The sequence below is a fragment of the Larus michahellis genome, chromosome 24 (assembly GCF_964199755.1).
Source record: "Larus michahellis chromosome 24, bLarMic1.1, whole genome shotgun sequence".
Taxonomy (NCBI): domain Eukaryota; kingdom Metazoa; phylum Chordata; class Aves; order Charadriiformes; family Laridae; genus Larus; species Larus michahellis.
The window spans coordinates 3,549,818-3,577,425 of NC_133919.1; the positions used below are offsets into that span (position 1 = coordinate 3,549,818).

Genomic DNA, 27,608 nt, shown 5'->3' on the forward strand with positions numbered 1-27,608 from the left:
CATGGAGGGATGGACGGAGGGATGGAGCCATGGAGGGATGGAGGGAGGGAGGGATGGATGGACAGAGGGATGGAGGGATGTAGAGAAACTTCTTTGCTTTCAAAGGATCTCTTTACACCGGAGCTGAATTTGGCCCCGTACCAGCTCAGACGCATTCGTCACCTACAATTATTACTACAACAACAAGGAGGGGAAATAAACCTTAATGACCTCGGCTCTCCTGCTAAAAATAGGGAAAAACCTCCTTAAAAATAGGAAAACAAAAGAGTGTAATAATGCTTGGACCACAGCAAGAGCGTGGCACGAGAGGGACCGTGGCACGGCGAGCCCCGTGTGGGGTGACAGAGGCAGGTGCCAATGACAACGCCCAGGCAGCAAACCCCGCACCACGACCCGGGCAGGGCGTTAACGATGCGCCGCCTCCTCCCCCTTCGTTAACAGGAGCCTGGTAATCGCACGTTGGGGTTACGCGCAGGGGACGGCGAAAAAAAAACACCCCAAAGTTCCTCTTTGGCGCTCAGTAGCCAGTTTGCAGACCGCGTTCCACGGGCACATTTAATCATTCTATTTTCAAAATACCAAAAGCAATTAGGCGTTATTACGGAACCATCACTTGCTGCCAATTTCTGTTTTTTTTTTTTTTTCTTTTTCGGTTTTTTTTTTTGGGTTTTTTTTTTTTTTTTTTTACAAGTCAAAGCTGCAGAATTTCCTGGAAGTCTCGGGCTCTTTTCATGCCAAATTCAGCAGGGGGAAAAAATTAAAAAAAAAAAAAAAAAAAGAGCCTTGACAATTCTCCTCTGTCTTCCTAAACACTAATAAATATCTCTATTTTGAGGCCAAAGCGTATCCTGGAGGGGTGGGTTCTTCCATCTACCTGCGAGCTCCGGGAAACATGGAGCTTGTTGGGGAAGTTTTGCTGGAGCGGGTCAAGCAACAGGCAGCAAAGCCATCCCCCAGCCTGTTTCCCACCCAAGCCGAAGCTTTTCGCAATATTTTCGATTAAAATTACTCCTTCGCGGTCGTTATCTTAAGGCTCGTTACTTAGATTTAAGCTGCAGAGGGGAAAAGTCCTCATCCACGTCCAGCTCCACCGGCGACGGATCCGGCTCTTGACCATGGTGGCACCTGAAGCCCCGTCTGGCGTTACCAATAATTCCTGCTACTAATTATCATTACCTAATTACCTAATAACAGTTCCTGGTATTCCTAATTCACGCTATTTATTGTCTCTTTATAGAGACGGGTAGTGGGAATCGGAGTCGTTGGCATGAATGGGAGGTTCCCAGGGCTTTTCCTGCAGGTTCCCGAGGATTTTTCCCTATTATTTTGCTATTTTTGTCCATGTCCTTGTTTGTTTTTAGAATGGGCCAAAAAAAGGAACTGGTGCTGCCGGTGGGGAAGGAACGTCTTTGCTTTTTTTTTTTTGGAAACTGCTTTTTGCGGATTTTTCTTTTTCCCAAACGCTTTTGTTTTCGCCGGTGCAGCCGAAAGATGGAAAGTTGAGCCTTTCTTTAAAAAAATAAAACCCAAAGTTTTTTCCACCTTCTCTTTCTCTTTCAGAGGCAAAATGGAAAAATAAAAAAGTTGTTCCATGAGCAGTGGAAGGGATGAAGCCGGGTTTCCTTCGGGTGCCGGCTGGGGAGATTCTCCGGTGTCTTATAGGGGGCTGTGCCCACCTCACAGCGGTTCCATTTGCCGGGGCGGTAACTGGGATCTCTCGCCTCTGCCCTCCCATCCGCGGTGGGGAATGGTGAGGGTCATCCCTCCCACCCCTGGAAGCTCCTCTCCTCTGCCAAAGGCCGCAGCGGCTTCGGGAGGTGGGAGGTGGGATGAGAAACCTCCATCCCCCGACACTGTGGGAGAAGGGAACCTCCCAACTGAATTTTCAAGAGCTGAGCCACGACAGCCTTCTCCTCTACACCATCCACAGCGACGAAGGGGCCCAGGAGGTTTTAATCATAGAACATAGATTGGGTTGGGTTGGAAGGGAGCTTGAAGACCAGCCAGTGCCAGCCCCTGCCCTGGGCAGGGACACCTCCCACCAGCCCAGGTGGCCCCAAGCCCCGTCCAACCTGGCCTTGAACCCCTCCAGGGATGGGGCAGCCACAGCTTCTCTGGGCAACCTGGGCCAGGGGCTCACCGCCCTCGGAAGAAGGAATTCCTTCCCCACATCTCATCTCAATCTCCCCTCTTTTGGTTTCAACCCATTCCCAACGTCCCGTGGCTCCCCTCCCTGCTCCAGAGTCCCTCCCCAGCTTTCCCGGAGCCCCTTGAGGGACTGGAAGGGGCTCCAAGGTCTCCGCGGAGCCTTCTCTTCTCCAGGCTGACCCCCCCCAGCTCTCTCAGCCTGTCCTCCCAGCAGAGGGGCTCCAGCCCTCCCAGCAGCTCCGGGGCCTCCTCCGGCCCCGCTCCCACAGCTCCGTGTCTCTCCTGCGCCGAGGCCCCGGAGCTGGAGGCAGCACTGCAGGGGGGTCTCCCCCGAGGGGAGCAGAGGGGCAGAAGCCCCCCCCTCGCCCCCCTGCCCACGCTGCTGGGGATGCAGCCCAGGCTGGGGGGGGGTTCATGGGCTGCCAGCGCATGTTGCCGGCCCATGGCCAGCTTTCCACCCCCACCCAGCGCCCCCAAGCCCTTCTCTCAGGGCCGCTCCCCATCCCTCCATCCCCAGCCTGGGCTGGCACCGGGGGCTGCCCCCACCCCGGGCAGGACCCTGCTCTTGGCCTGGTTGAACCCCATGAGGTTCACACAGACCCACGTCTCCAACCTGTCCGCGTCCCTCGGTCCCTCGGGATGGCATCCCATCCCTCCAGCGTGTCACCGCTCCACACACCTTCCAGCTTTAAGCAGTTTCCACCTCCCCCGGCTCTGCCCCGTATTTGCCGTAGGAAGAGCAACGGGCAGATGCCACCAGCTGCAGCATTTTGCCGTTTTGAAGTCCGCATGAAATTGCCCTGGGGGTTGTTCCCACAATGAGGAAAAGCAGAGCGATGGGGTGAAGGCAGCTCTGTTCACCCGGGCCCAGAAAACCCCCTCGGAGCAGCTCACGGCACACCCCCCCCCACCCCCCACATCTCCAGAAGCGTTTCCGTGGGTCTAACGCACTTGGTGTCCCACGGAGCTCCAACTGCGCAGCTGCCGCCTCGCTCTCCTCCCTCTCCCCAGCCACTAACTTCATACGATTAGTCCAAACTTAATTATCTTTGAGACCCACACCTCCCCGCCGAGCTTGGCTGGCAGCACCCCGAGCTATGGTGGCCACAGTGCCACCGTCCCCGCTCCTGTCGGAAACCCACCCCCCTGGGAAGCATCGACCACGGAGGGTGGAAAAACCCTCCCCAGCAGCGTGCGACGGGATTATAACCCTTGGCACAGCGCGGGGCCGCCCCAGCCGCGGGCAGGGAGGGGACGAAGGGGACAGGGACGGGCTCCAGAGCTGGCACAGCAGAGGACGGGGACAACGGGACGCGCAGCACCGGCGGCGGTGGGTGACCGGGGCCCCGAGTCGCAGCAGGACGCGAGCCAAAGCAGCACGGCTCGCAGCAATCTGCCGCTCAAAGAGAGGTTTGGGACAACAAAATGCCATTTCCAGCCACCCCGGCCTTGGCTGCTGGGGTTGGTTTTGGGTTTTTTTTTCTCATTTTTTTGACAGGGTGATGTAAAAGGGAAACAATCCCGCTGGAGCGAGAATCAAACCCAAGATTCCCGTTTTCAGGACCTCTGCAAGGTCTTTTAGAAGAGCGCAGGGAAGGGCCCGCCGGCGCCACCTTCCCCCTCGTTCCTCCTCATTCCCTTTTCCAGGGGAAAAAGAGAAGACGCAAAGATGCGTGAAACCTTCTTGTCACTGGGTTGCATCCAGTGGAACGCGACTATTTTTCAGATCAAGTAGATTTAAAGCCACTTCCTTCAGAGCAGAAAATTTTCAAAGGAGAAAACCAGGGTGAGAACTTCACATGGCAAAAAAAAAAACAACCCAAAAAACCTGCTCATCGTTGTCCCGTCTCCCCGCCGTCTCCAGGTCCCCCCAACTTTATCGGGATTCCCCCCATGGCAGGACCCGCTGCAGGTCCCCGCTCTTCCAGGCCATGTTCCCATGATCCCAGCTGGGACGGGAGCAGGTTTCCAGCCCGAAGAGGGTGAGAGAGCAGCAGGAACCGCAGAACGCGCGAGAGGAAACGACGCCCGACCAGGATGTGGGCGACTTCCCTTAGAGGAGGGAGACGCAACCGCCCCGGGCTTTGGGGAAGTCTGGGGGAGGAGGAGGAGGATGAGGATGGGGATGAAGATGGGGATGGGGATGAGGATGAAGATGAGGATGGGGTTGGGGAGGAGGATGACGATGAGGATGAAGATGGGGATGGGGATGAAGATGGGGATGAGGTTGGGGATGAGGATGGGGTTGGGGATGAGGATGGGGATGAGGAAGGGGATGGGGTGGGGGATAGGGATGGAGATGGGGATGAGGACGAGGATGGGGATGTGGATGGGGATGAGGATGGGGTTGGGGTTGGGGATGAGGATGAGGATAAGGATGAGGATGGGGATGAGGTTGGGGATAGGGATGAGGAAGGGGATGGGGTGGGGGATAGGGATAGAGATGGGGATGAGGACGGGGATGGGGATGAGGAAGAGGATGAGGATGAGGACAGGGATGAAGATGAGGATGGGGATGAGGACGGGGATAGGGATGGAGATGAGAATGAGGATGAGGATGAGGAGGATGAGAAGGAGGAGGACGGGGTTGGGGATAGGGATGAGGATGAGATGGGGATGGGGATGAGGACGGGGATAGGGATGGGGACGGGAATGGGGACAGGGATGAGGATGAGAATGAGGATGAGGAGGATGAGAAGGAGGAGGATGGGGATGAGGATGAGGATGAGGATGAACCTGCCTCTGCACTTTGCCGCCTCCCCAGCATCCTGCAAAATGCCGGATTTTACACACCCTGGGGAACGACAACCCCAGGCAGGAGAATTAAGGAAAAGTCAGAGTCCCCCCTGCCCCCCCGGGACGTTCAGCCAAGGAAAGGCAAGAAATCGCTGTGTGGCTTTAACTGGCTGCGGAGCCTCCCCGTGCCCGGCGAGCTCTGCTCCCGTCCAAGTCCCTTATCAGAAACTGGCACGTCAGCCGGGCTGCGGGGAAACGAGAAGCGACAGCGAGGAGCAAAGCCGGCGTGATCCCAGCCCGGGCGCGCACGTGGCACCCAGCGTGCCTGTCTGGGGGCCTCAGCTGTCCCCCGCCTGATTAAGGAAACCCCCCTCTCTGCATTAAGAGAGATTTTCTCGGACTTAAAAGCTTGCAGCGACCGGGACTTTGCCGGGAACAGAGCGAGCCGCTGGGTTTGAGTGGCTGAATCCTGATCCCTGGGGCGTGCCCCCCCCCACCCCCCCCTACCCCAGGGGATGGTCCCCGACGGGCAACCGGGGGGTTGAACCCCTCTTGAACCGGGGCTGGGTACACTCATCCCAGAGGATAAACTCATCCAGGGGGATAAATCCCTCAAGGACGTCCCCGGGCCACATGCGATGGGGTGCTCCCAGTAGTGCCCCCCCCGCGGGCCGCACCTCCCCAGGATCCAAAAAAAAAAAAAAAAAAAAAAAAGGGCAGGGATTTTCATCTTTACTGTTGTTTTAAAACATAATTTGAACAGAGCAATTTGCCCCACCCGGAGGTGGTGGTACCAGCACCCCTGGCCCCAGGAGCCCCCCCGGCCCAGCTGGGAGAGGAGACCTCGGCTCGGCCAAGCCTACAGAGCCACCTCTCGCTCCCCCTCCGCCAGGAAAATGGAATCAAGAGGCTTCTGCCTGGATTCACCCAGGTCCCGGTTGCTCCTCACACTTTCCCAGATGCTGCCAGAGCCACCCAGGGTCGCATCCCTGCGGCGGAAAAGGGGCCACGGGTGCTACAGGGGAGGCAGACGCATGCAGTGGCCCCTTAAAATCCACTTAAAATCCTATTTGGTAGCAAATTTGGTAGCCAAAAGGCCTGTGCCTTCACGGCTCTACAAACGCTTGATGCTGGGGAAGCTTTGAGGATGCCAAGACACCCTTGGAAGGGTCAAGTTCAACTGGGAGCCACCAAGAAAGATGAGATAAACTGGGTCTGTGGGTGGCGGGGACAAAGCCTGGGTGCGGGGAGATGGCTGGGGGGAAGATGGAAATCAGCACCAGGAGCAGGAACGGTCTCCTGGAGAGGGGGATTTGGGAGAGAAAGCAGTAAAAATCTTCGAACAGCCCTAACCCTGCTCCAAGACGAGCCGAGGATGAGGAGGGATGCTCCAGCGGCCTCATCCCGGCGGGTTTTGCTCCCAGGCGGCTCTGCCGGCGCGACGTGCCGAGCCCGGCGCGGTTGGGTTCTTTTTCTTGCCATCCACCAATATCCTTCCGCTCCCGATGTTCCTCTCCTCGGCTTTGGATGCGGATCCAGCTTTTCATGTGGTGCAAACACAGTTATTTCTTTGGGTGCCAAGGACTGCGTGTAACTTGTCGGCTTGGGAGTGTTTGCATCTTGGACCATAAGGGAACAGAGAACGCTGCCCAAAATGTTTACGGTATTTTTAGGCCAAGACAAATCTGTTCCGACGTTGCGAGCGCCGCAGTCTGAGCATCCCGGAGAGGCTGGGAGAGGCTGCGCTGACGAGCGCGACGGGGAAGCGCGCCTGCAAAACCCCGGCGTTTTCACGGCGGCTGGGCGCTACCTGGCTCAAACGGGCCAAAAAGGACATTTTTGAACCATTTCTAAGGCCCCCTACGCAACCCTGTGCTGGCAGAGCAGTCACCAAACCCCAGCGGGTGCTGCCGGTTCCTTGGCCACAGCTCAGCCCACTCCCACATCAGGACGTTGGTGGGAACTGGGCGGACAACGAGGTGAAACCTTCAAGTCCAAACCTCTCAAAGAGACACGTTTCACGAAGAAAAAAATGCAAAAAAGCCAAGATTTCGGAGGTAGGTTGGGTTGTTTTCCTTCTCCTTCATCAAATGGAAGCCTTAGTGCGCTGCCTGAGATGCAGCAGGTTGGAAGAGGAGAGGGGCCTTGGCGTTGGCAAGGTTTGGACACGGTGCCCTTGGCAGCGCTGGGGTTGGTCAGCCTGGACTCACCGTCCTTGGAGCCCCCCAAAATGCAGCCGGACAAGCCTTGAGCAAGGCCACCTCCCCCTGAGGTTGGCCGTGCTTTGAGCAGAGGTTGGACCAGAGGCACCCAAAGGTCCCTCCCAACCCGAATTACTCTGATTCAGCCGCTGGTGCCCTCCTAGAACCCCACTGCGCACGTCTGAAACAACCCACAGGGGCGATGCCACCAGCTGCACCAAGGAACCAGCACAGGAGCCCCAGGAGATGCCTCCAAAACCATCCCGGGTTTGCCCGGACCACGGGAAAGCCCCACAAAGCAAACGCACACCTCAATTTTACGGCAGCAGCTCAACACGTAACTCAAGACAGCCTCAAACTCCACCACCCAGAATTGAGTATTTTTGTAGGCCGGACTAAAAAGATGCAAAATCATCCCGGTGTCAGAGATCTGCTCGCTCCCATCCCCACCCTGCACCGACCTCCTGCATCTGGCTGCGGTGCCGGACCCGGCCCTGGCTCCACCACAACGGCAAAGCCGGGGAGAGGACAGGAGGCCTCACCTCGATGATGTCCGCGTTGGTCCGGCTCTCGTGGGGCTCGTTGTACTCGGTGTACTTGAGCAGCACCTTGTCCATGTCGGTGCTGGCGTACTGGAACAGCTTGTTGGAGTGGTTGAAGATGATGAGGGCGATCTCGCAGTCGCACAGGACGCTCAGCTCGTAGGCCTTCTTCATCAAGCCGAACTTGCGCTTGGTGAAGGTCACCTGAAAGCAAGGAGGGACCTGGTCAGAAGCCGTACCCACGCCGCCACGGACCCGACACCTCCCGGAGAAAACTGGGATGACCGCCGGAAGGAGAGCAAAAGGAAGGGGAAGGCAGAGGGAATCTTCTGTCCTCAGTTTCCCCACGTGGACAACCGCCCCGAGCTCCCCTTTCCCAACCTCCCTCTTCCACCCGGTTCATATTGCTGCCTATTTTGGGATCCTCCGAAGGCAGACGCTCCACAAGCACAAAGATGATTATCATCAGCGTTGGAAATCACATATTGCCAAATCGAGAGAAAATAAATTTCAGCAAAATCCCCAGCAGAGCTACCATCTGGCCGGGGGCTGCGGGTTGTTGGTTTGGTTTGGGGGTTTTTTTTGCGTTTTGTTTTTTGTCTGTTTTTTTTTTTTTTTTCTTTTAAAGTTGAATATCCAAGCGGTGCAGACCTCGTCCCCGCTCACCGCAGTAGCGCCGGAGCACCCGACCCCGGGTGCCACAGCGCCTCGGGGACGAGGGGGGGCTCGGTCACCCCAAAGCCACCCACGCCACTCGCCCACCCCATCCCTCTCCTGCTTCCCAGCACCCGCTTCTCTTGGGGGCTGCGTTACCCAAAGGCACCCCAAGCCCCTGCACCGTGCGGGGGGGTGCTGCCACCTCCTTGCTGTCCCCATCGACCTCCTCGGGGCATTTTTCCGCATCGCCTGCCCGCCCGGGGTCACGGCGCCCTCGTCCCCTGCTCTCCTTGAGCTGTCGTTAGAGCTAACGAGGCGTCTTTCGCAGGACTGATCCATGCGAGCTGGCTGGGGGACGGAGCTGGGCGCGGGTTCCAAAACCGGCTCCAGACGCCGGGCAGAGGTTGGGGCTGCGTTTCCCAACCCACGCTCGGCTCTCGCCGCCGCGTTCCCAGCGGGACCCAGCTGGTGGGGAGGGAGGTGGTTTGGGGGCTCTCCATCCCGGCTGGAACGGCGCAGGCGATGCTTGGCCAACGCCTTCTTAGCAAATCAGACAAGAAAAGGAAAAAAGGCAGCAGGGAGGTCAGCGCTTTGCTTTAAGCATCGCTCTGAGGCGGGGGAAGCAGCAGCTGGAGATGAGCTGAGAGGTGCCCTCGGGTGCCGAGAGCGGCTCCCTCGCCCCGCGCGCGCAGGGGAGGGCTCGACCCCCCACTTAGGGCCTCAGCCGCGGCATCGATTTTGCAGCTGAAGAGCTCGAATTTGCAGCGTGGAGGGAGGAGAGCGAACCAGGCTGCTGCCTTCGCTCAACTCCAGTGAACGGCGTTACGGTCACTGTCCAAAGAGCTTAACCCGGAGCTTCTCCACCCACACCGGCACCGACGAGCGCCACCGCCACAACGCCACCGGCACGCACCCACCAGGGTCCGGCACCGAGCACCCCGAGAGACGGAGCATCTCCCAGAGGAGGGGCAGCCCCGGGCACACACGGTGCAGGGAGCTGCCCCATCCCTCTCCGCCATCTCCCGGACATGATTAAGCAGTAACGAGATTTGGCTCTAATCGCCTCTGGAAAGTGCAGGCCTGGCACCCCGCGCCGCTGCTCCCCGCCACGTGCGCCCGCTCGCAGCGCAGCTCACGTTGCCGGTGTCCGCCCCGGCTGCGGCACGCTGTCACGCAAATTAAATTAGGTGAGGGCCAGCACCGGTGTCATCGGCAATTCCTCCTCCCTGGTGGCATCCCAGGCCTCTCGGCCACCCAAAATCGCTGCTGCCGGGTGCTGGCCCGGGCTGCTCCCAGCGCCGAGACCGAGCCGCCGGCACCACACAGCAGCCATTGCCACACGGTGTGCCTTCAGGTGGGACCCAGCTGCGGCTTTGCTCCTGCCACAGGACAGGCACTAATCACAGAACCATGGAATGGTTTGGGTGGGAAGGGACCTTGAAGATCATCCCGTCCCACCCCCTGCCCTGGGCAGGGACACCTCCCACCAGCCCAGGTGGCTCCAAGCCCCGTCCAACCTGGCCTTGAACCCCTCCAGGGATGGGGCAGCCACAGCTTCTCTGGGCAACCTGGGCCAGGGGCTCACTGCCCTCGGAAGAAGGAATTTCTTCCCCACATCTCATCTCAATCTCCCCTCTTTTGGTTTCAACCCATTCCCAACGTCCCGTGGCTCCCCTCCCTGCTCCAGAGTCCCTCCCCAGCTTTCCCGGAGCCCCTTGAGGGACTGGAAGGGGCTCCAAGGTCTCCGCGGAGCCTTCTCTTCTCCAGGCTGACCCCCCCAGCTCTCTCAGCCTGTCCTCCCAGCAGAGGGGCTCCAGCCCTCCCAGCATCTCCGGGGCCTCCTCCGGCCCCGCTCCCACAGCTCCGTGTCTAAAACCAACCCAGGGCTTCCCAGCGCCATGCCAGCAGCGTTTCTGGTCCCACGTCCCCATTAGAGACCGGCTGCTCCGCCATAGCTCTGGCAGCAGCTGCAGCCCAGCACGGCGCCCCTTGCTGTCCCCGTGCCTCGCCGTCCCCTGCCGAGACGGCCCCGCTGCTCTGACTCACGCTGGAAGCCACCCGAGGAGCCCTCGAGAGGAAAACACACGGCGTCTCCGCCAAGACAGAGGGAACAGCCGAGGGCGGTTGTTTCTGCAGCCGCCGGTGCCAGGCACACGTCGCCAAAAAACACCTTGCCAGGTGCCACGAGCCCACTGGGCCACTGAGACCGGAGACAACGGGGTGAGGCCGAGGGGGCAACCCTTGGCCGTGAAGACTAGCAACGGGCGTCATTTGGGTATTGCCCTGGAGCAAGGAAGGAGAACGGGGGGGGTCACCTATCCCAGATCAACCACCGACCTGAGCAGAGCCAAGCAGAACCCAAGGCACCAACCCATCCCCCTGCGGACGAGGGGATATTCCCTCTGCAGACAGGGACGGGGCGCAGGAGCGTCCCTCTGTCTCGGCACCCCCGCTTCCAGCAGAGAAAAGCAAAGATTTGCCATTTAGCCGGCGCCGACGTGCAAAAGCATCAACAAACACGGCCCTGAGCATCTACCCACGACCCGGGACAGAAACCCCAAACCTTCCCCTGCCGCTGCGCACGAGCCTCATGCAGAAGAATTAACCTCATAAGTCTAAGAGGGTAATCAAATCTCATGCTTCAGGGCATAAGCCGATCACCAAAGGGGTCAGGAAGGAATTACTGCCCCACACTAGCAGGGGATTTTTGCCTTTCCCCTGATGCAGACCATATTGGTGGTTGCCAGAGTCAGGAGGCTGGCCCTGAAGGACTGATGGTCTGATCTGTTGTGGCAAATCCCCCCCAGTAATTCCTCTAATGACATTAGTGACTCTTACTTGCTCTCCTCCCCTGGTTTTGGCTTCTGCTTGTAATCCTGGTCTCCTCTGCGCGGGCTGCTGGTCCCTGCACCCACGGGAGGCAGGACCCGGGGCGGGAGCGGGGACGGACTCGCCGATGCTCTCGGTTGGGTGCGAGACACGTGGGAAGAGCTTCACCCCCTGCCCCCAGCGAAGGCTTTGGAGAGCCCCAGCACGACCTTAACTCCCCCTGTGGTTCCCAACACCTCGGCGGCCCCGAAACACCACTATTGATGGACTCCGCTTGCAGAGTGAGCGGAAAGGCAGGCGTCGAGAGCGGCTCTGCCTCCACCTCCTTGCACGACCATTGGTGAATCCCTCCTTCTCCAGCGCATCCAGGCCCTGCTCCCATTCCAGTCCCTCTCCTGACCCAGGCAGGTGCCGGCACACGCCGCGGCCAGTGTACACTCGCGGCCGGAGCTGCAAGACCTACATTTCCAGAAGCAGCACCGTGGTATGCGACCCCATGCATAATTCAGCAGCGCTGGGCTGCTCAGCGCCTGGGAGAGCCGAGCCGTGCCCCTCGTGCCGAGCCTTGGCGGGGGCTGCCACGGAGGCTGAGAGCAGCCCTGAGAGAAGGGTTTGGGGGCGCTGGGGGGTGAGAAACCCAACACACCCCGGCAACATGCGCTGGCAGCCCAGAACCTCCCCCCAGCCTGGGCTGCATCCCCAGCAGCGTAGGCAGGGGGGCGAGGGGGGGGCTTCTGCCCCTCTGCTCCCCTCGGGGGAGACCCCCCTGCAGTGCTGCCTCCAGCTCCGGGGCCTCGGCACAGGAGAGACACGGAGCTGTGGGAGCGGGGCCGGAGGAGGCCCCGGAGCTGCTGGGAGGGCTGGAGCCCCTCTGCTGGGAGGACAGGCTGAGAGAGCTGGGGGGGGTCAGCCTGGAGAAGAGAAGGCTCCGCGGAGACCTTGGAGCCCCTTCCAGTCCCTCAAGGGGCTCCGGGAAAGCTGGGGAGGGACTCTGGAGCAGGGAGGGGAGCCACGGGACGTTGGGAATGGGTTGAAACCAAAAGAGGGGAGATTGAGATGAGATGTGGGGAAGAAATTCCTTCTTCCGAGGGCAGTGAGCCCCTGGCGCAGGTTGCCCAGAGAAGCTGGGGCTGCCCCATCCCTGGAGGGGTTCAAGGCCAGGTTGGACGGGGCTTGGAGCCACCTGGGCTGGTGGGAGGTGTCCCTGCCCAGGGCAGGGGGTGGGACGGGATGGTCTTCAAGGTCCCTTCCCACCCAAACCATTCCATGACTCCATGAGGATGCTGCCAGACCCAGAGTTTCAGCCAGCTTTAGCCCCACAGCGATGGCAGCCAGGCCTGAGGGGACACTTCTCATCTCCGACCCGCAACAACAGCAGGGGAGGAAGGGAAGGGGAATGAGATGAAGTAAGATGGGACACCGCTGAGCCCAGAAGCCAGACCCTGCCATTGCAGACGTGGGACAAAGCAGGAAGGTTATCAACCCTTTACGGAGGCGACAGATGCCCCGGCCCCGCGTTGCTTACACCGCGATGGTCGGACCCGATCAGGGACCTGCTGCCCAGAGCAGCCGTTTGTACGAGACGTCCTCTCTTCTCGGCGCTTCCCTGCTTCCCAAAGAAAGGGAGCAGCGAGAAGACTCCTCTGCAAACCCTGCGCTGGCGACCGATTAAAGAGCTGCTGCTTCGCTGACACCCGACCGGAACAGGGCTGGGGTTTGGGAAAAGCAAAGGGATGCGTGGGGAGCGATGCGCGGGGAGCAATGTGTGGGGAGCGATGCGCGGGGAGCGATGTGTGGGGAGCGATGTGTGGGGAGCGATGCGTGGGGAGCAATGCTCCCGCAATGGGTTTCGGAAGAACCGTCCCGGACAGGGACAAAGGGCCACTAAGGGAAAACCAACGTCCCCCAGACGCCGGAGGTGGCCTTTGGGGACACCACCTGACATCTGAGCGGTGCGAAAACCCCGTCCCCTGGCCACACTGAGCACCTCCTGCTGCTAAATCCCACCCGGGCTCCGTTCGGCTGGGGAGACCTGGGCCAAGCTCTGCGTCTCCAGCACCCCCCAGGTCAAGCCCAGCCCCAAAGAGCTGCTCAAGGTCCCCCCCAAAACACCTCCCACCGCCTCGGATCCTGCCTTTGGCAGACAACCGCCTCTTTCCTTTCCCAAAGGCTTAGACAACGGGGCCAGGCTCCGCCATCAACCTCCAGCGTCACCAAATATTTTCCGTTCATCCGAACTCCTAACAGGGCTCCAGGAGCTGCAAAGCTCTCCCCGATGCAACGCTGCCCCGTAAAACACGCCCCAGCTCCTTTAACAACCCCCCAACGCCCCACTGCCTGCTAATCCCGCCATCCCACAGCGCCCGGAGCAAGTGGGACATTATCAAAAAACGTTTGCTGCCCAGCCCATCCCCCCCCAACCCCCTGCCCCCAAATAATGCCATAATGAAGAAAACCTGCAATTTTCCATTGTTTCGCCGCGCAGCAACAAACCAGTTCATCCCATTCTGTTATTCACCGCTTTTTAAGCGTTAGGAATGTATACACATCCTTTTTTTTTTTTTTTTCTTTTTTCTGGAATAAAAGCGATAGAGAAGAAGCGCAGCCGGCCCGGGCTGGGGCATCGGCAGCGATGGCTGGACTCAAGGCAGAGGCTTGGATCGGCTGAGCCAAATTCAAGGAGCACGGGAAGCCGCGGAGCAAAACGACCCGCCTGAAAGTCTGGTGGTTACGGGGAAAATACATGGATGGAGTCATCACCTGGTCCGGCAAAGCCGCTCCGACTCAAGGAGCACATAAATTAGGGGAAAAATCGGGTTTTTTTTTCTTTTCCCCTCTGAGATAAACGCGCGTATTTCTATTACACACGCCCAGGCATGCGTTGTCTAGGGCTTGGCTTCAACAGAGCGCAAGGGGAAAAAAAAAAAAACAAAACAACAAAAAAACCCCAAACCCTGGACCCGTCTAAGTTTTCAATTGAGAAAAAAAGCAAAAAAAAAAAAAGCAAAAAAAAAGCGCATAATTTTTGGGTTGTTTTGCGTTCAGAAAAATGGATACTTGTTTGCGGCTGTTTTTGGTTGGAGAAACCTCACGGAAAATGTCAACTGAAATATATTTTCTGCATGACAGAAAGCGAAAAAAAAAAAAGAAAAAAAAAGAAAAAAAGAAAAAGGGGGAATGAGCTGGAGAAGACACTTTCTTCTGGAAAAGCGCTTAGATGGAAACGGCGCGAGGAGCTCCAAGGCGAGGAGCGACGCCCGGGTGGGGGCTGCAGCAAAATGGGGCCGTTTGCCTGGTTTTGGGCAACCGCCTGAATCCAACCCCCGGTGCCGAGTTTCGCCCATCGGTTTATTTTATGGGGCGGGGGGGGGGTGGGGCGAGGAAAAGCCCCGGTTGGCCCAAAAATGGGATGGAAATGGGCCGTTTTTGAACAGAACCATTAAAATACCCGGACGGGAGGAAGGCGGGAGGAGGGAGGCGAAGGGAAAGCACCGACCTGTCGATTGCGCTCGTCCGTGATCCGCTGGATCTGGATCTTTTTTCTCCCCATCTTCTCGGGAAATCCTCACCGCACCCGGGGACGACTTCGCTTCAGGGGAGGGGGGAAAAAAAACAACCCCCTTTTAAAATGCTTTCATTAAAGAGCGTTGGGGGGGGGGGGGGGAGCCGAGAAGGCGGGAGGGGGGGTGAGCGGGGGGAGCTTCTTTTGTTGTTTGTTTTTCCAGATGAGAAAAAAAAACCAAAACAAAACGAAACAAAACAAATCCAAACAAAACCAAAAAAAGGCAAAATTAAAAAAAAAAAAAAAAAAAGGGGGGAATTCTGCGCCGCTCCTTGCTCAGTTCATGGTATCCTCCTGCGCGGCCGGATCCAGCGGGGCTGAGCCGTCAGCGGCTGCTCAGAAACCTGCAGAAGGAGAGAGTGACAGGAGTGAGACCGTCTTGTCCCCAAACCCCATCCAGGATCCCGGCACCGTCCCCGCCGCTGTCCCCGCTCCTGCCCCCCCGGCCGTCCCCCCTGCTCCCATCCTCCCGCTCAGCTCTGGGGCCGGGAAAGCCGCAAAGCGATTCAGAATCGCAGAATAGTTTGGGTTGGAAAAGACTTTTAAAGGTCTCGTCCACGAGCAGGGACATCTTCAACTAGACCCGGTTGCTCCTGGTCCAACCTGGCCTTGATTGTTGCCAGGGATGGGGCATCCCCCACCACTCCGGGCAACTCACCAGCATCTCACCAGCCTCAGCGTAGAAAAAAAATAAATAAATCCCTATTTATCCAACCCGGTCTCGAAAAAAACCCAAGGATGGAGCCCAAAACCACCCGCGCCACAGGACACGTGTGTGGGCCGGGCTCGGCGATGCTCGTCGAGGAGGAGGAGGAGACGGCAGCGAGGAGCCCGTGAATCATTATTCCTCCGTGACGCTCCAGACTTTTCTTTTTTTTTTTTTTTTTTATTATTTCTTTTTTTTTCTCTTAATAAAGTCATGAGCAGTCGAGTGGCTGGCGATTAGCTCGGGCGATTTAAATCCGTCTCCAATTTCTGCATTAATCTTCAATTTGGAATTTTAAAATGTCTTTATTTGATTACTTAAGAAAAAAAAAAAAAACTCTAATCAGGCACAGAAACCTAATTCTTCTGGGCGAGGGGAAGAAGGACTCCGAAAGAAGCCGAGTCAGCCCGGGATTCGGCTGGGCTCAAAACCAGCCCGATGACGGTTGTTTCCATCCATCTGGGATCGACTCGGGGGGATTATTTGTCCCGGGGGGCGAGGGGGGATAAAGCCGGCCAGTTCATTTTTCTGCGGGTGATTTTTATTCCTGGTTCCGTGGGCAGCGAAAGGCAGGGATAACCCTGCATTTCAGGCGAGGGTGCCCCATGCCAACACCCGGGCAGAGGGAAAAGCCAGTCCCAAAATAGCTTCCTACCTGCCTCCGCTTGGCAGCCCCCAGCCCTCCCGTCTTGTTACAAAAAACATGGGGGGGGGGAGGAAAAGGCACTTTTCCTCCCCTCCCATCACCCCAAATTCAACCGTGTCCAGCCCTGACCCAGCTTCTCCTGCTCCTCTCCCACCCCGGAGCACGCAGCGCCCACCCACGGACCCCCTGAAACCCCCCAGCGACCTTGGCCCTGTCCTTCAGCTCCGCATCGCACCGCGCTCCGACAGCAAACAAGCCCTGACGGTCTCACTCCCACACTTGTTTTTCGGGGTTCACTGAGTCGTCGTGAGTCACTCTATAATCTTTTTCTCTGCTTTTTTTTTTTTTTTTTTTTTTGGGTTTTTCTTTTTTTTGGGTAAAATTATTCACCGCGCGTCGTGCACCGGTTGGAGCAGCTGAGAGGGGAACAGCGAGACCTCCCCGCCCCCCCGCCATCCACAATTTGCCCTCCAGGGAAGACGAAAAAAGGGGAGCCCAGGAAAGAGACCAAAGAGACGAAGGGCAGCAAAAATCCCTTTTTTTTTTTTCCCCATAAATCCCAGCAGGAAGACTCTTTGCGAGGACAAACCATACAGGGATGACATTTGCTGCTTGAATTGTTATTTCTCAAAATGGGTGAGCGTTTCCCCTCGCAGCAGCAAAGGGGAGGGACCATCCGGGTGCGAGCAGCACCGGTGCCGTGGGGGATGCTGAGCCGGTGCTGGGGGGATGCCCTTCGGCTGCAGCTCCCCATCCCTCTGCCGGCAGCCCCGAAAAGGCCGGTCCCAGAGCATCACCTGTCCCCAAGCATCATCTGTCCCCAGAGCACCGCCTGTCCCAGAGCACCACCTGTCCCCACAGCACCGCCTGTCCCCAGAGCATCACTGGTACTAGGGCATCGTTGATCCCAGAGCATCACTGGTCCCACAGCACCGCCTGTCCCCGGAGCATCACTGGTACCAGAGCATCACCAGTCACAGAGCATTACCGGTCCCACAGCATCACCTGTCCTCAGAGCATCACCAGTCCCAGAGCACCACTGGCCCCAGAGCATCGCCTGTCCCCAGAGCATCACTGGTACCAGCGCATCGTCTGTCCCCAGAACATCACTGGTACCAGAGCATCGCCTGTCCCCAGAGCATCACTGGTACCAGAGCATCGCCTGTCCCAGAGCATCAGTGGTCCCACAGCATCGCCTGTCCCCAGAACATCACTGGTACCAGAGCACCGCCTGTCCCAGAGCATCAGTGGTCCCACAGCATTGCCTGTCCCCAGAGCATCACTGGTACCAGAGCATCACTGGTACCAGAGCATCGTCTGTCCCCAGAACATCACTGGTACCAGAGCACCGCCTGTCCCAGAGCATCAGTGGTCCCACAGCATTGCCTGTCCCCAGAGCATCACTGGTACCAGAGCATCACTGGTACCAGAGCATCGTCTGTCCCCAGAACATCACTGGTACCAGAGCACCGCCTGTCCCAGAGCATCACTGGTCCCACAGCACCGCCTGTCCCCAGAGCATCACTGGTACCAGAGCATCGTCTGTCCCCAGAACATCACTGGTACCAGAGCACCGCCTGTCCCAGAGCATCACTGGTCCCACAGCACCGCCTGTCCCCAGAGCATCACTGGTACTAGGGCATCGTTGATCCCAGAGCATCACTGGTCCCACAGCACCGCTTGTCCCCAGAGCATCACTGGTACCAGAGCATCACCTGTCCCAGAGCATCGTTGGTCCCAGAGAATTGCCTGTGCTCAGAGCGTCACTGGTCCCAGAGCATCACCAGTCCCAGAGCATCATTGATCCCAGAGCATCACTGGCCCCAGAGCATCGCCTGTCCCAGAGCACTGTTGGTCCCACAGCATCACCTGTCCCCAGAGCATCACCTGTCCCTCGAGCATCACTGGTCCCAGAGCATGGTTCATCCCCGAGCATCACGGGTCCCAGAGCATCACGGGTCCCAGAGCATCGCCACTGGGGCTGGCACCGGTGAGCAGAGGATGCAGGCACCGGGCTGCCATGAGAGCATCCCTCAAAGGCCGGTGATACAGAAAAAGCCAAACCCAAGGATTTTTGCTCCACTGGGGGCCAAGGCAAGGCTTTCGTACGCACGGAGAAAATTTGGTCGAGGAGGAACTTTCCCCCGAGTCTGCTTTGCAGCTTTTCCCTTCAGAGCTGCCATTTCTTTACGCTGGCTGAAAAATATTCACCTTCCCCATCCTCAAAACCGCCAGCAGCAGGGCGAAGCAGCAACAGCTCCGCATCCGGACCCGAGGCAAGATGCTAATTCCTTCCTTGTGCTGCAGCTCTTGGACAGAGAAACCGTCTGAAAAGACAGCGGATTTACTGTCCAAACCAGAGAGGAACTCTCCAGAAGCAACAATAAACACTGGAGAACAACGGGCAGTAAATTTAAACCGAGTGAAAGGAAGCATATTTTAACGCAATTGGGTTGTGGGACTTCTTCACAGGATGCTATTGCGGCCAAAAGCTCCACGGCGTTCGAAAAAGACATGGGATGTTTGTAAGAACGAGGAGAAAACCCCGGCGCTGCTCGTCCCTGCCCTGGGCTTCGCACGAGCCGGTGCTTCTTGCACGGGAGCGGCGGCATTCAAACCACATTCCCCTCCCTCTGCCGCAAATAAAACCCAGGTGTTTCGAGACAAATCACCTTTTTCAACCACCAGACAACGTTTCCTCCTCTGCAATCCCGACTCCTGGGGCCTCGGCACCCCCAGCTGGATGGGGACCATCCTCCCAGCCTCGGGGTCTGCTCATGGCGCTGGATACAGTTTCCCACAGGAAAAAAGGCGACTTAACAGCACTTTTTTTTGCGTGTCGTGGCAGGGAGAAGGGCAGCTGGCCGTGCGATGCTCTTGATCCCTCTCCTCCGCACGGGAAGGAAAACACCCCACGGCGAGCGCGGTCCTCGGATGGGATGAAAAGGAAGGATGGAGAAAAGCATGGAGCTGTTTGCTGCTCTCCAAACATCCCACGGAGGGGAGTTAAACCTCCTCCTTTTTCATGTTCCCAGGGTTGGAGCCGGGGTTTTGGGGTGGGTTTATTTGTTTTTAGGTTGGGGGTTATTTTCCAACATATTTTTAAACCCAGGTATTTTCACGTTTCCTGCCCAGGTGGCTGTTTCAGAAAGCCCGACCGCAAGGCTCGAGTTTCTGATCAGCATCTGCAAGGGCGAGAAACCTGGAGAGACTCCCCCCGGCTCCTGCCCACCGCGCCGGCGCCGCTCCTGCCTGCTCCCACCCGACACCCCAGCACCCACCCCGCACCCAGCCCGGCACCTCCGGAGCTCCCGCTCCTCCCCCAGCAAATTGCTCTGCCTCCCTAATTGCTCCCCCCTCCAAAGCATCAGGATCATCCACAACCCTTCTCCGTGATCAGGTGGAATATAAGCACCTAAACATATATATAGCCAAGCACCCGGAGCCCAGGGCTTGTAAAAGGAGTTAAACTTCTAAATAACTTTTAACTTGGGCGTTTTTATTCAATATAATATCCCCAGTCATTAAATCATCTTTTCTTCCTACTGTGACAGCAGCTTCTTTCTCCTTAGCCCGGTTTTCCAAGGAAAAAAGGCTCATGCCCTCCCGTGGTGCATGCGGGATGTGAAGGCACCCACTCCACGTGGCGTCCGAGCCCACGGGACCTTTCCATCCCCTGCAGGATGAGAAGGCACCCACTCCGCGTGGTGTCCGAGCCCACAGGACCTTTCCATCCCCTGCAGGATGAGAAGGCACCCACTCCGCGTGGCGTCCGAGCCCACAGGACCTTTCCATCCCCTGCAGGATGAGAAGGCACCCACTCCGCGTGGCGTCCGAGCCCACAGGACCTTTCCATCCCCTGCAGGATGAGAAGGCACCCACTCCGCGTGGCGTCCGAGCCCACAGGACCTTTCCATCCCCTGCAGGATGAGAAGGCACCCACTCCGCGTGGCGTCCGAGCCCACAGGACCTTTCCATCCCCTGCAGGATGAGAAGGCACCCACTCCGCGTGGCGTCCGAGCCCACAGGACCTTTCCATCCCCTGCAGGATGAGAAGGCACCCACTCCGTGTGGTGTCCGAGCCCACGGGACCTTTCCATCCCCTGCGGGATGAGGCACCGATGTCCCCAAGCCGCGACACCCCAGCGAATCACACCAACACCAGGGGATGGGTTAAGCCCAGCCCCTTACAAGACACTAGAGAATCTCCACAGCCCTGTAAGGCAGGGCTTGCCCAAAACGTGACCCGGCGCCACGCTAAACCAGGCTTGGGATGGCTCAAACATCAGAGGGTGCAGCCCGGGCACTCGCAAGCCTCCCCCCCAGGATGCCGCCATCCCCAGTGGTACCCGTCGCCACGGTGACCATCTCCACGCAACCACCGAGCATCTCGGCTGCCGGGGTCCGAGGGCACGGAAAGGCACCTACAAACCTGCCATAAAGCGAATCACGGGCGCTGCACCGAGCGACCGGCGCGGGCCAAAAACTCATCCCGTCCCTCTTCAGCGCCTGGAAACCTGGGCGAGGATCGGGAATGGGGAAATTCGGCATCGCCCCGGGGAAACGGCGAGAAGCGCTGGGACGGAGGCAGCCCGCATCCCTCCCTCCTGCCCTACACCCCCTCGCGCGCTCGCACAAGTATGACTATCACAGCAATTAACACACATGCCAATTAACTATGAGCAGGTGCTGGTTAACTCTGTGCTGAGTAATTCATACCCGGCTCCAAGTAAATTGCTTTAAATTGGAGAGACGGGTGAGGGAGCAGAGTTAGCATTTTGCAAATGGGGGGAAGAAAGAAAAAGCAAAGAGGAATCTCAGCTGGGAGATGTTTTTACAAAACAAGGAATTTGGGGGTGCTGAATCCACAGCTCCAAGCGCTGGGGAGGCAAGAGAGCTGACACCTCTTCCAAATCTTTACTTCCAGGGTTTTTTTTACCGACTACACGCATTTCCGCTCTATTTTACCTGTTTCTGCCCGGTTTCACCTTGGCGTCGCAGGAGCGGCAGGGTTCTTTGCACCACCCCGTAATCTGTCCCTTTTCTATGGAGCAGCCCCGTATTTCTCCCTGCGTGCCTAGGGGCCCATCCGCTTTCTGTGGCCGTCCGCTATTTTTAAGATCCTTTTCTTGCCTCCCTTTTTAGTTGCCCCCGCGCTGAAGTCAGCCGCGCCGCGGCCGCTCCTCTGGAAGGCAACGATCTCAAGCCGTCCCTCCCTCCAAACCCCACCTTGCGAAGCCTTGTGCTCTCAACACGACGGCACCCTGAACAAACCGACCGTCGGCTGCGCAGCTGCAAAGGCAAAGATCAAAAAGGTGAAGCCAAAAAGCTTTGGGAAGATAAATAAAGGCAAATAAACGCATCCTTTCCAAAAAAAAAGAAAAAAAAAAAAGTTATTTTCCTTCCGAGCTCCGCACGGCCTCGCCTTTCCCGGCACCCGGCCCCTGCGCTCACGTGCGGCACCGCGTTCCCCGCTCCAGAAATACAGGGTAGAGCCAGCGTTACCAGTGATGGCAAAAATCGGTTGGCTTCATCATGGCACCGGTTCAAGTTTTCCCCATCTCCATCCCCCAAACTGGGGCCGCGGGGACGTCCTGGGCCGTGGGGAAAACTGCAAAAGCAGCTTCAAAGGACGGATGGAGGCTGGGGGGGGCGGAAAGGAAGGAAAAGGGAAAAGAAGAAAAACGCTCTCCTGCAAGATGCTGAAAGGACCGACACGGGTCATCGTAGGGAGGAGATGAATGGGAGGATGTTTGGTACCGGCACAGAAAGTCCCAAATTGAAGGGAGAAAAGCGGGTGACGGCTCCGGAGGAGCACAGCCCGCTCTGCCCAGGCACCGAACACTCTCTCTGCGGGACAAACCCAGCCTTTACCCAGGATTTGCAGGAATTCTCCCAAAGGTGGGTTTATCCTGACTTGGCTCCATCAGGCCAAGGTGCCGGCTGAGGGTAACGGGTCCGAAAGCAGCGGCACGAGGGGTCCTCCCTGCCGGTCACCCTCCCCCGGGGAACCGGGCACCCAGTGGGGCTGAATTCACCCAGCCCAGTGGGACCACCATTTTGGGGGGGCTCAGGATTTATCCCCAAACAGAAATGACGGCAATAACACGCTGCGTGGACACCTTCCCCCGCCTTGGAGCCTCCCTGGCCCAGGCTGCCCAGAGAAGCTGTGGCTGCCCCATCCCTGGAGGGGTTCAAGGCCAGGTTGGACGGGGCTTGGAGCCACCTGGGCTGGTGGGAGGTGTCCCTGCCCAGGGCAGGGGGGTGGCACTGGGTTGTCTTCAAGGTCCCTTCCCACCCAAACCGTTCTGTGGTTCTAGGAAACGCTGCCGTGCTGCAGACCTGCCATGGGAAGTGGTTTACACCCGAGGGTGCACCGAGCCGCCACCGAGCCCTTTGCCTGCCCCACACCGGGGTAAGGGCACGGAGGGGCAAGGACCGAGCGGAGGGAGGAGGGATGACGCTCTGGAGGTGGCAACGATGCTTCCTTCGGAGGTGGCGAGAGCAGCCCCACACCCCGCTGCAGCGCTCCCCGCTGCAAACCCGCGGGTTTCCCCAGGAAAAGGGGCTGAGTGGGGGCGGGACGTGGCCGCGCTGCCACGAGGAGCGTCCGGCAGCTCCCGCGCCGAGCTCCAGTCCCAGCTGAGAAACAGCCTTAAAAGCGATCGCAAACCGAATGGCAAACGGCAGCCGTGGGCTCCGAGCCCTGGCTCCGGGGTCTCGCACCGGCGCAAACCGACAGATCCCGCCCGCCGATGGGGCTGGATTTCCATCCCTGAAGGATGTGGATTTAGCTCAAGTCACCTCTTGAACCCGACTGTTTAACTGCAGCTCTTGCCTTCCTGTTTCCTTTCTCGCTGACGGCCGGGCCTGCCTTTTGTGACTTAATTGTCGGGAGTTTTTTTAACATATCCTCCACGCTGACACCAAGGACTTTTGAGTTTCCTTCTTGGTGGTTTCTGGATCTGCAGGACCCACTTCCTTCTTCTCTGCAGATGGGACGGGGCCGGGGGGGGAGGAAAAGAACCCTTCCCTAAAATCTGTATTCATGTTCGTGTTGCTCTTCCTGTCCTGCAAAGCCACCGGCGTGGTGCTCGCCGTCACCTCGCCAGCCAGTGACCGCTGCGGGACGGAGCCGGCTTTGCTGTGGGATGGGGGGGGACAGACGACGCTGGCACCCCGGGGGGGGACACGGCGAAGGGGAGAGGGACCCGCGCAGGGACGTCCTGGGCATCGCAGCGGGCAGGGAGGGCAGCTGCCTGCGCTTCCCCAGCCCCTGAAGGACTCCGAGTCACCAGCTCAAGCATTGTTTAGCACCTCTTTATCTCCAAACCGAGATCAAAACCACACAAACATGCTAAAGTCTCCTCCAAAGCTTCTATTCTGGTTTCAGGATGATGCTATCTGGGTTCCTGTGTCGAGCCTCCAGATGCAGGCAGGGGGAGGGGAGAGGAAGGCGGCCGAAACGCGGCTCGGCAGCAGGACCAAACCCTCGCCGGGGCCGAATCCTGTTCGCCCAGCAGGTGTAAAAACCCAATGCCGGGCTGCCACCCCTCCTGAAATCAGAGAGCCCCCATTTCCCCAGGACCGGCAGCAAAACCAGCGGGCTCAGGTCCTCCCTGTGCAGGATCCGTCCCGCCGGCTGCAGGTAACAAACCTGGGGAGGCTCCGGAGAGCGGGAGCGAAGGCTGGATTCAAGCAGGCCCCCGAGGAATTTGAAGAAAAAAAAAGACACATATATTCCTGACCCAGATTCAGGCGCTCTCTGGAGAAAAGCAGATGCCAAGCGCGCAGCCAGCTCTGCTGAGCTGTAACAAAACCACGCGCCGTGCCAAGACCGGCAGAGTCTGGGGGGGAAAAAAAAACGCACAGCCCTTAAACGATGGTGGAGAACTGGCATTTGCCCCTGCAAGGGGAGGCTGAAAGGAAGGATTTGGGGGAAATTGTTAAACCGGGGTTGATTTTCTCTTCCCCCGCAGCTCGTGCACCCGCTGCGACCCAGACAACACCCACCAAAAAAGGGTGTCAGCCACCCAAGGGTGACAGCCCCCATGATGGCATAAGGACCGGAGGCACCACGGCAACACCCGAACCAGGCACCCTGGTCCCCCGCAGCCCGAATCGCACCGTTTCGTCCCGCACCGCGGCTGGCCAGGGATGCCATCGCATCCAGCACCCCCCGGAGCGCGTCCGTCGGGTGCTGCAGGTGACGGTGGGCACAGCCGGTGACCTTCCCCGCGCCACCGGAGCCAGCGGAGGGTGGAGGGGACACGGGGCTGGAGAGGAGAGGCTGGGGACACAGCTGGCAGGAGAAGAGAGCCCCGGGCAAGGTCACGGGCAAGTCCGCGGCCCCGCTCGACGCTGGCCAAAAGCCAACCAGGGAACCGTCCTCACCCCGCGCCACGGCGAGGACACGGCCTCCAGCGGGGACAAGCACACGGGGCTGGGGGACAAGCGGGGACCCGCAGCGCCTCACACCGCACGGTTTCACAGGGTGGCAGCTGGTCCCTTCTCCCAGAGGGAGACACCGCAGGGATGGACCGGCCACGTGGCGTTAAACTGGAGGGGATGGACAACCCCTTCTTAAAGTGACCTTTAAAGCACCCCGGGAACAGCAGGCTGCAAAGGGTGATGCAGCCGCCAGAAAAGCCCCGCGACGCTGAGCAGCGACCTTGGCGGTGGCATCCTCATGGAGGGGTCAGCCGTCACCCCGAGCCTGGCTGCGGTCTCCCGGGTGGCTCGGTGCCTTCCCCGGGTGCGCGCACCAAGGCTTGGGGACCCCAGCACCCCTCCACAGGCACAGCATCCCCTTTCCCAGCTGGGACCAACCACTTGCCCAGGGCAGGCCTGAGCCACCTGCAGCCCCGTGTGCCCTCCCTCCCTGTCTGCCCTCCATCCCCATCCGCCCTCATCTGCCCTCCATCCCCATCTCTCCTCCATCCCCATCTGCCCTCCATCCCCATCTGCTCTCTGTCCCCATCCGCCCCCATCTGCCCTCCATCCCCACTGACCTTCCATCCCCGTCCATCCTCCATCCCCATCTGTCCTCCATCCCCATCCAGCCTCCATCTGCCCTCATCCCCCCTCCATCTCCATCCCCCCTCCATCCCCTTCTGCCCTCCATCCCCATCCATCCTCCATCCCCATCCGTCCTCCATCCCCATCCGCTCTCCATCCCCATCCGCTCTCCATCCCCACCCAGCCTCTATCCCCATCCACCCTCCATCCCCATCCATCCCCATCCACTCTCCATCCCCATCCAGCCTCTATCCCCTTCTGCCCTCCATCCCCATCCATTCCCACCCACCCTCATCCACTCTCCATCCCCATCCGTCCTCCATCCCCACCCAGTGTCCATCCCCATCCACCCTCCTTCCCCATCCATCCCCATCTGCGCTCCATCCCCATCCATTCCCACCCACCCGCATCCACTCTCCATCCCCATCCGTCCTCCATCCCCACCCAGTGTCCATCCCTGTCCACCCTCCTTCCCCATCCATCCCCATCTGCTCTCCATCCCCATCCAGCCTCCATCCCCATCCATCCCCACCCATCCCCATCCGTCCTCCATCCCCATCCAGCCTCCATCCCCATCCACTCTCCATTCCCATCCGTCCTCCATCCCCTTCTGCCCTCCATCCCCTTCTGCCCTCCATCCCCATCCACCCCCACCCACCCACATTCACTCTCCATCCCCATCCGTCCTCCACCCCCATCCGTCCTCCATCCCCATACATCCTCCCCTTCCATCTACCCTCCATCCCCATCCACCCTCCATCCCCAGGGAGGAGCAACCGGACCACGCGAAGCCGTTCCCCTTCCCTCCTGTCCCCTATCCATCACCAGCTCCAGAGCTGGAGACCGAGGGTAATTTTCCCCTCTGCACTAAGTAGGGTTTTCTAAATGAAGGGAAGCGAGAGCCCATTATCCGGCTCCGTCGCCCACCCCCTCGGCTCCCTGCAGGGCATGAAATAACCACCTGCCAGCTCCCCGTAGCCCCGCGCCGTGGCAATGATATCGCAGCTTCCCCTGTCACTATTGTCAGAGCAAAATTTAGATACCTGGTAATGAGGAGGTTTAATATGACAGATGAAGAGGTTGACTCATTAAAAAAAAAAAAAAAAAAAAAAAAAGAGCGAGAAGGAGAGAGAGCTGAATTCGGGGTCGGATCCTGCGCTCGGAAATCAGGAGGCTGTCAAAGTCATCCCCGTGCCGGTGGGGAGCTGAAGCAGTTCTCGACCCCAAACCAGACCCACGGCAGGGACTTTTGCCAGTGCTGATGCCACGGGGAGGAAAGGGGGGGTGGAGGAGGAGGACACAGACCACAACATCTCCCCCCATTTCCTCGGGCGCCCCCCATCCCGAGGGTGCACCCCGGGGTGTGCCTGTCCCCCAGTGCAGCCCAGCAAGGTCCCCGCTGCCAGCGCCCTCGCTATGGTCGTCGAAGGATGTCCATGACTTGCAAGTCGCAAAACCCAACGCGCCAAAGCGGGGACAAAGCGCTGCCTTCAGCTCCCGCACGGGGGATGGGATCCCACCGCCGGGACACGGGAACGGGGTCCCCAGGGGTGGCTCAGCAGCGTGAAACCCTCCTGCAGGGAATTTAGGGGCTCTCCATGCAAGGGGACGGGATTTCCCCCAGAGCAGAGGGGACAGCTCTCTCCCCGCGGAGGGTTTTACCCAGGGGGAAACTCCATGAGACCCGACGGTTGCTCTGAGCCACCAGCGAGAGCAATGGAAACCCACGGCAGTCCCACGGGACACAGCCGAGAGCAAAACTGTCCCGGGGGAAATGCTCCTCTTCCCTCCCGGGCCGACGGGATGGGACTGGGGATGCGTCCTCCGCAGCCAGCCAGGGCCTCCTGCCGTCACCTCCCCTTCGCCCAAGGGCAGCGTGGCACAATTCTCCATCCCCACCCCAACAACATGGCCGGGGAACCTGTCCCCACCCGGGAAGGGCCACCCAAGAGCAGCTTTGCAGACCCTCCTGCACGCAAAGCACAGCACGGGCTCAGCCTGGGCACCAGGGGGGCCGAGGGGATGGAGACCCCCAGCGCCATCCCGGAGGTCGGCCCTCCATCACGATCCTCCATCACGATCCTCCCTCCATCATGATCCTCCCTCCATCACAATCCTCCATCACGATCCTCCCTCCATCACGATCCTCCCTCCATCATGATCCTCCCTCCATCATGATCCTCCCTCCATCACAATCCTCCATCACGATCCTCCCTCCACCACGATCCTCCCTCCATCATGATCCTCCCTCCATCATGATCCTCCATCACGATCCTCCCTCCATCACGATCCTCCATCACGATCCTTCCTCCATCATGATCTTCCCTCCATCACAATCCTCCCTCCATCACAATCCTCCCCCCCGGCACACAACCCCAGCAGCACCGTTCCCGAAGGCTCAGCCCTTCCCCAAGGGCCACCAAGATCCTTCAAACCAGCCGCCCAAAACCACTTCTATTTTTTTTTTCCCCACCCCCCAGCGCTGGTGAGTAATAGCAGCAACGCCAAAAGTCACGGGGCTGTTGCTTTTATTTGCATCTCCTGGCCACCAACTGCATCCATG

The 27,608-nt window shown here is 58.8% G+C and overlaps 1 protein-coding gene across 15 annotated transcripts in view; it reads right to left on the minus strand.

Annotated features, from left to right (window-relative positions):
• MEF2D (myocyte enhancer factor 2D) overlaps nt 1–27,608 on the minus strand; it is a 107,395-nt gene that overhangs the window by 24,375 nt on the left and 55,412 nt on the right. For all 15 annotated transcript variants that reach the window (XM_074566258.1, XM_074566270.1, XM_074566267.1 and 12 more), the window contains 2 exons: nt 14,610–15,019; nt 7,628–7,831 (listed from right to left, as the gene is read on the minus strand). In XM_074566258.1, coding sequence (XP_074422359.1) covers nt 7,628–7,831; nt 14,610–14,663 — 258 coding nt within the window. In that variant the 5' untranslated portion in view covers nt 14,664–15,019. The remainder of the gene's footprint in view (nt 1–7,627; nt 7,832–14,609; nt 15,020–27,608) is intronic.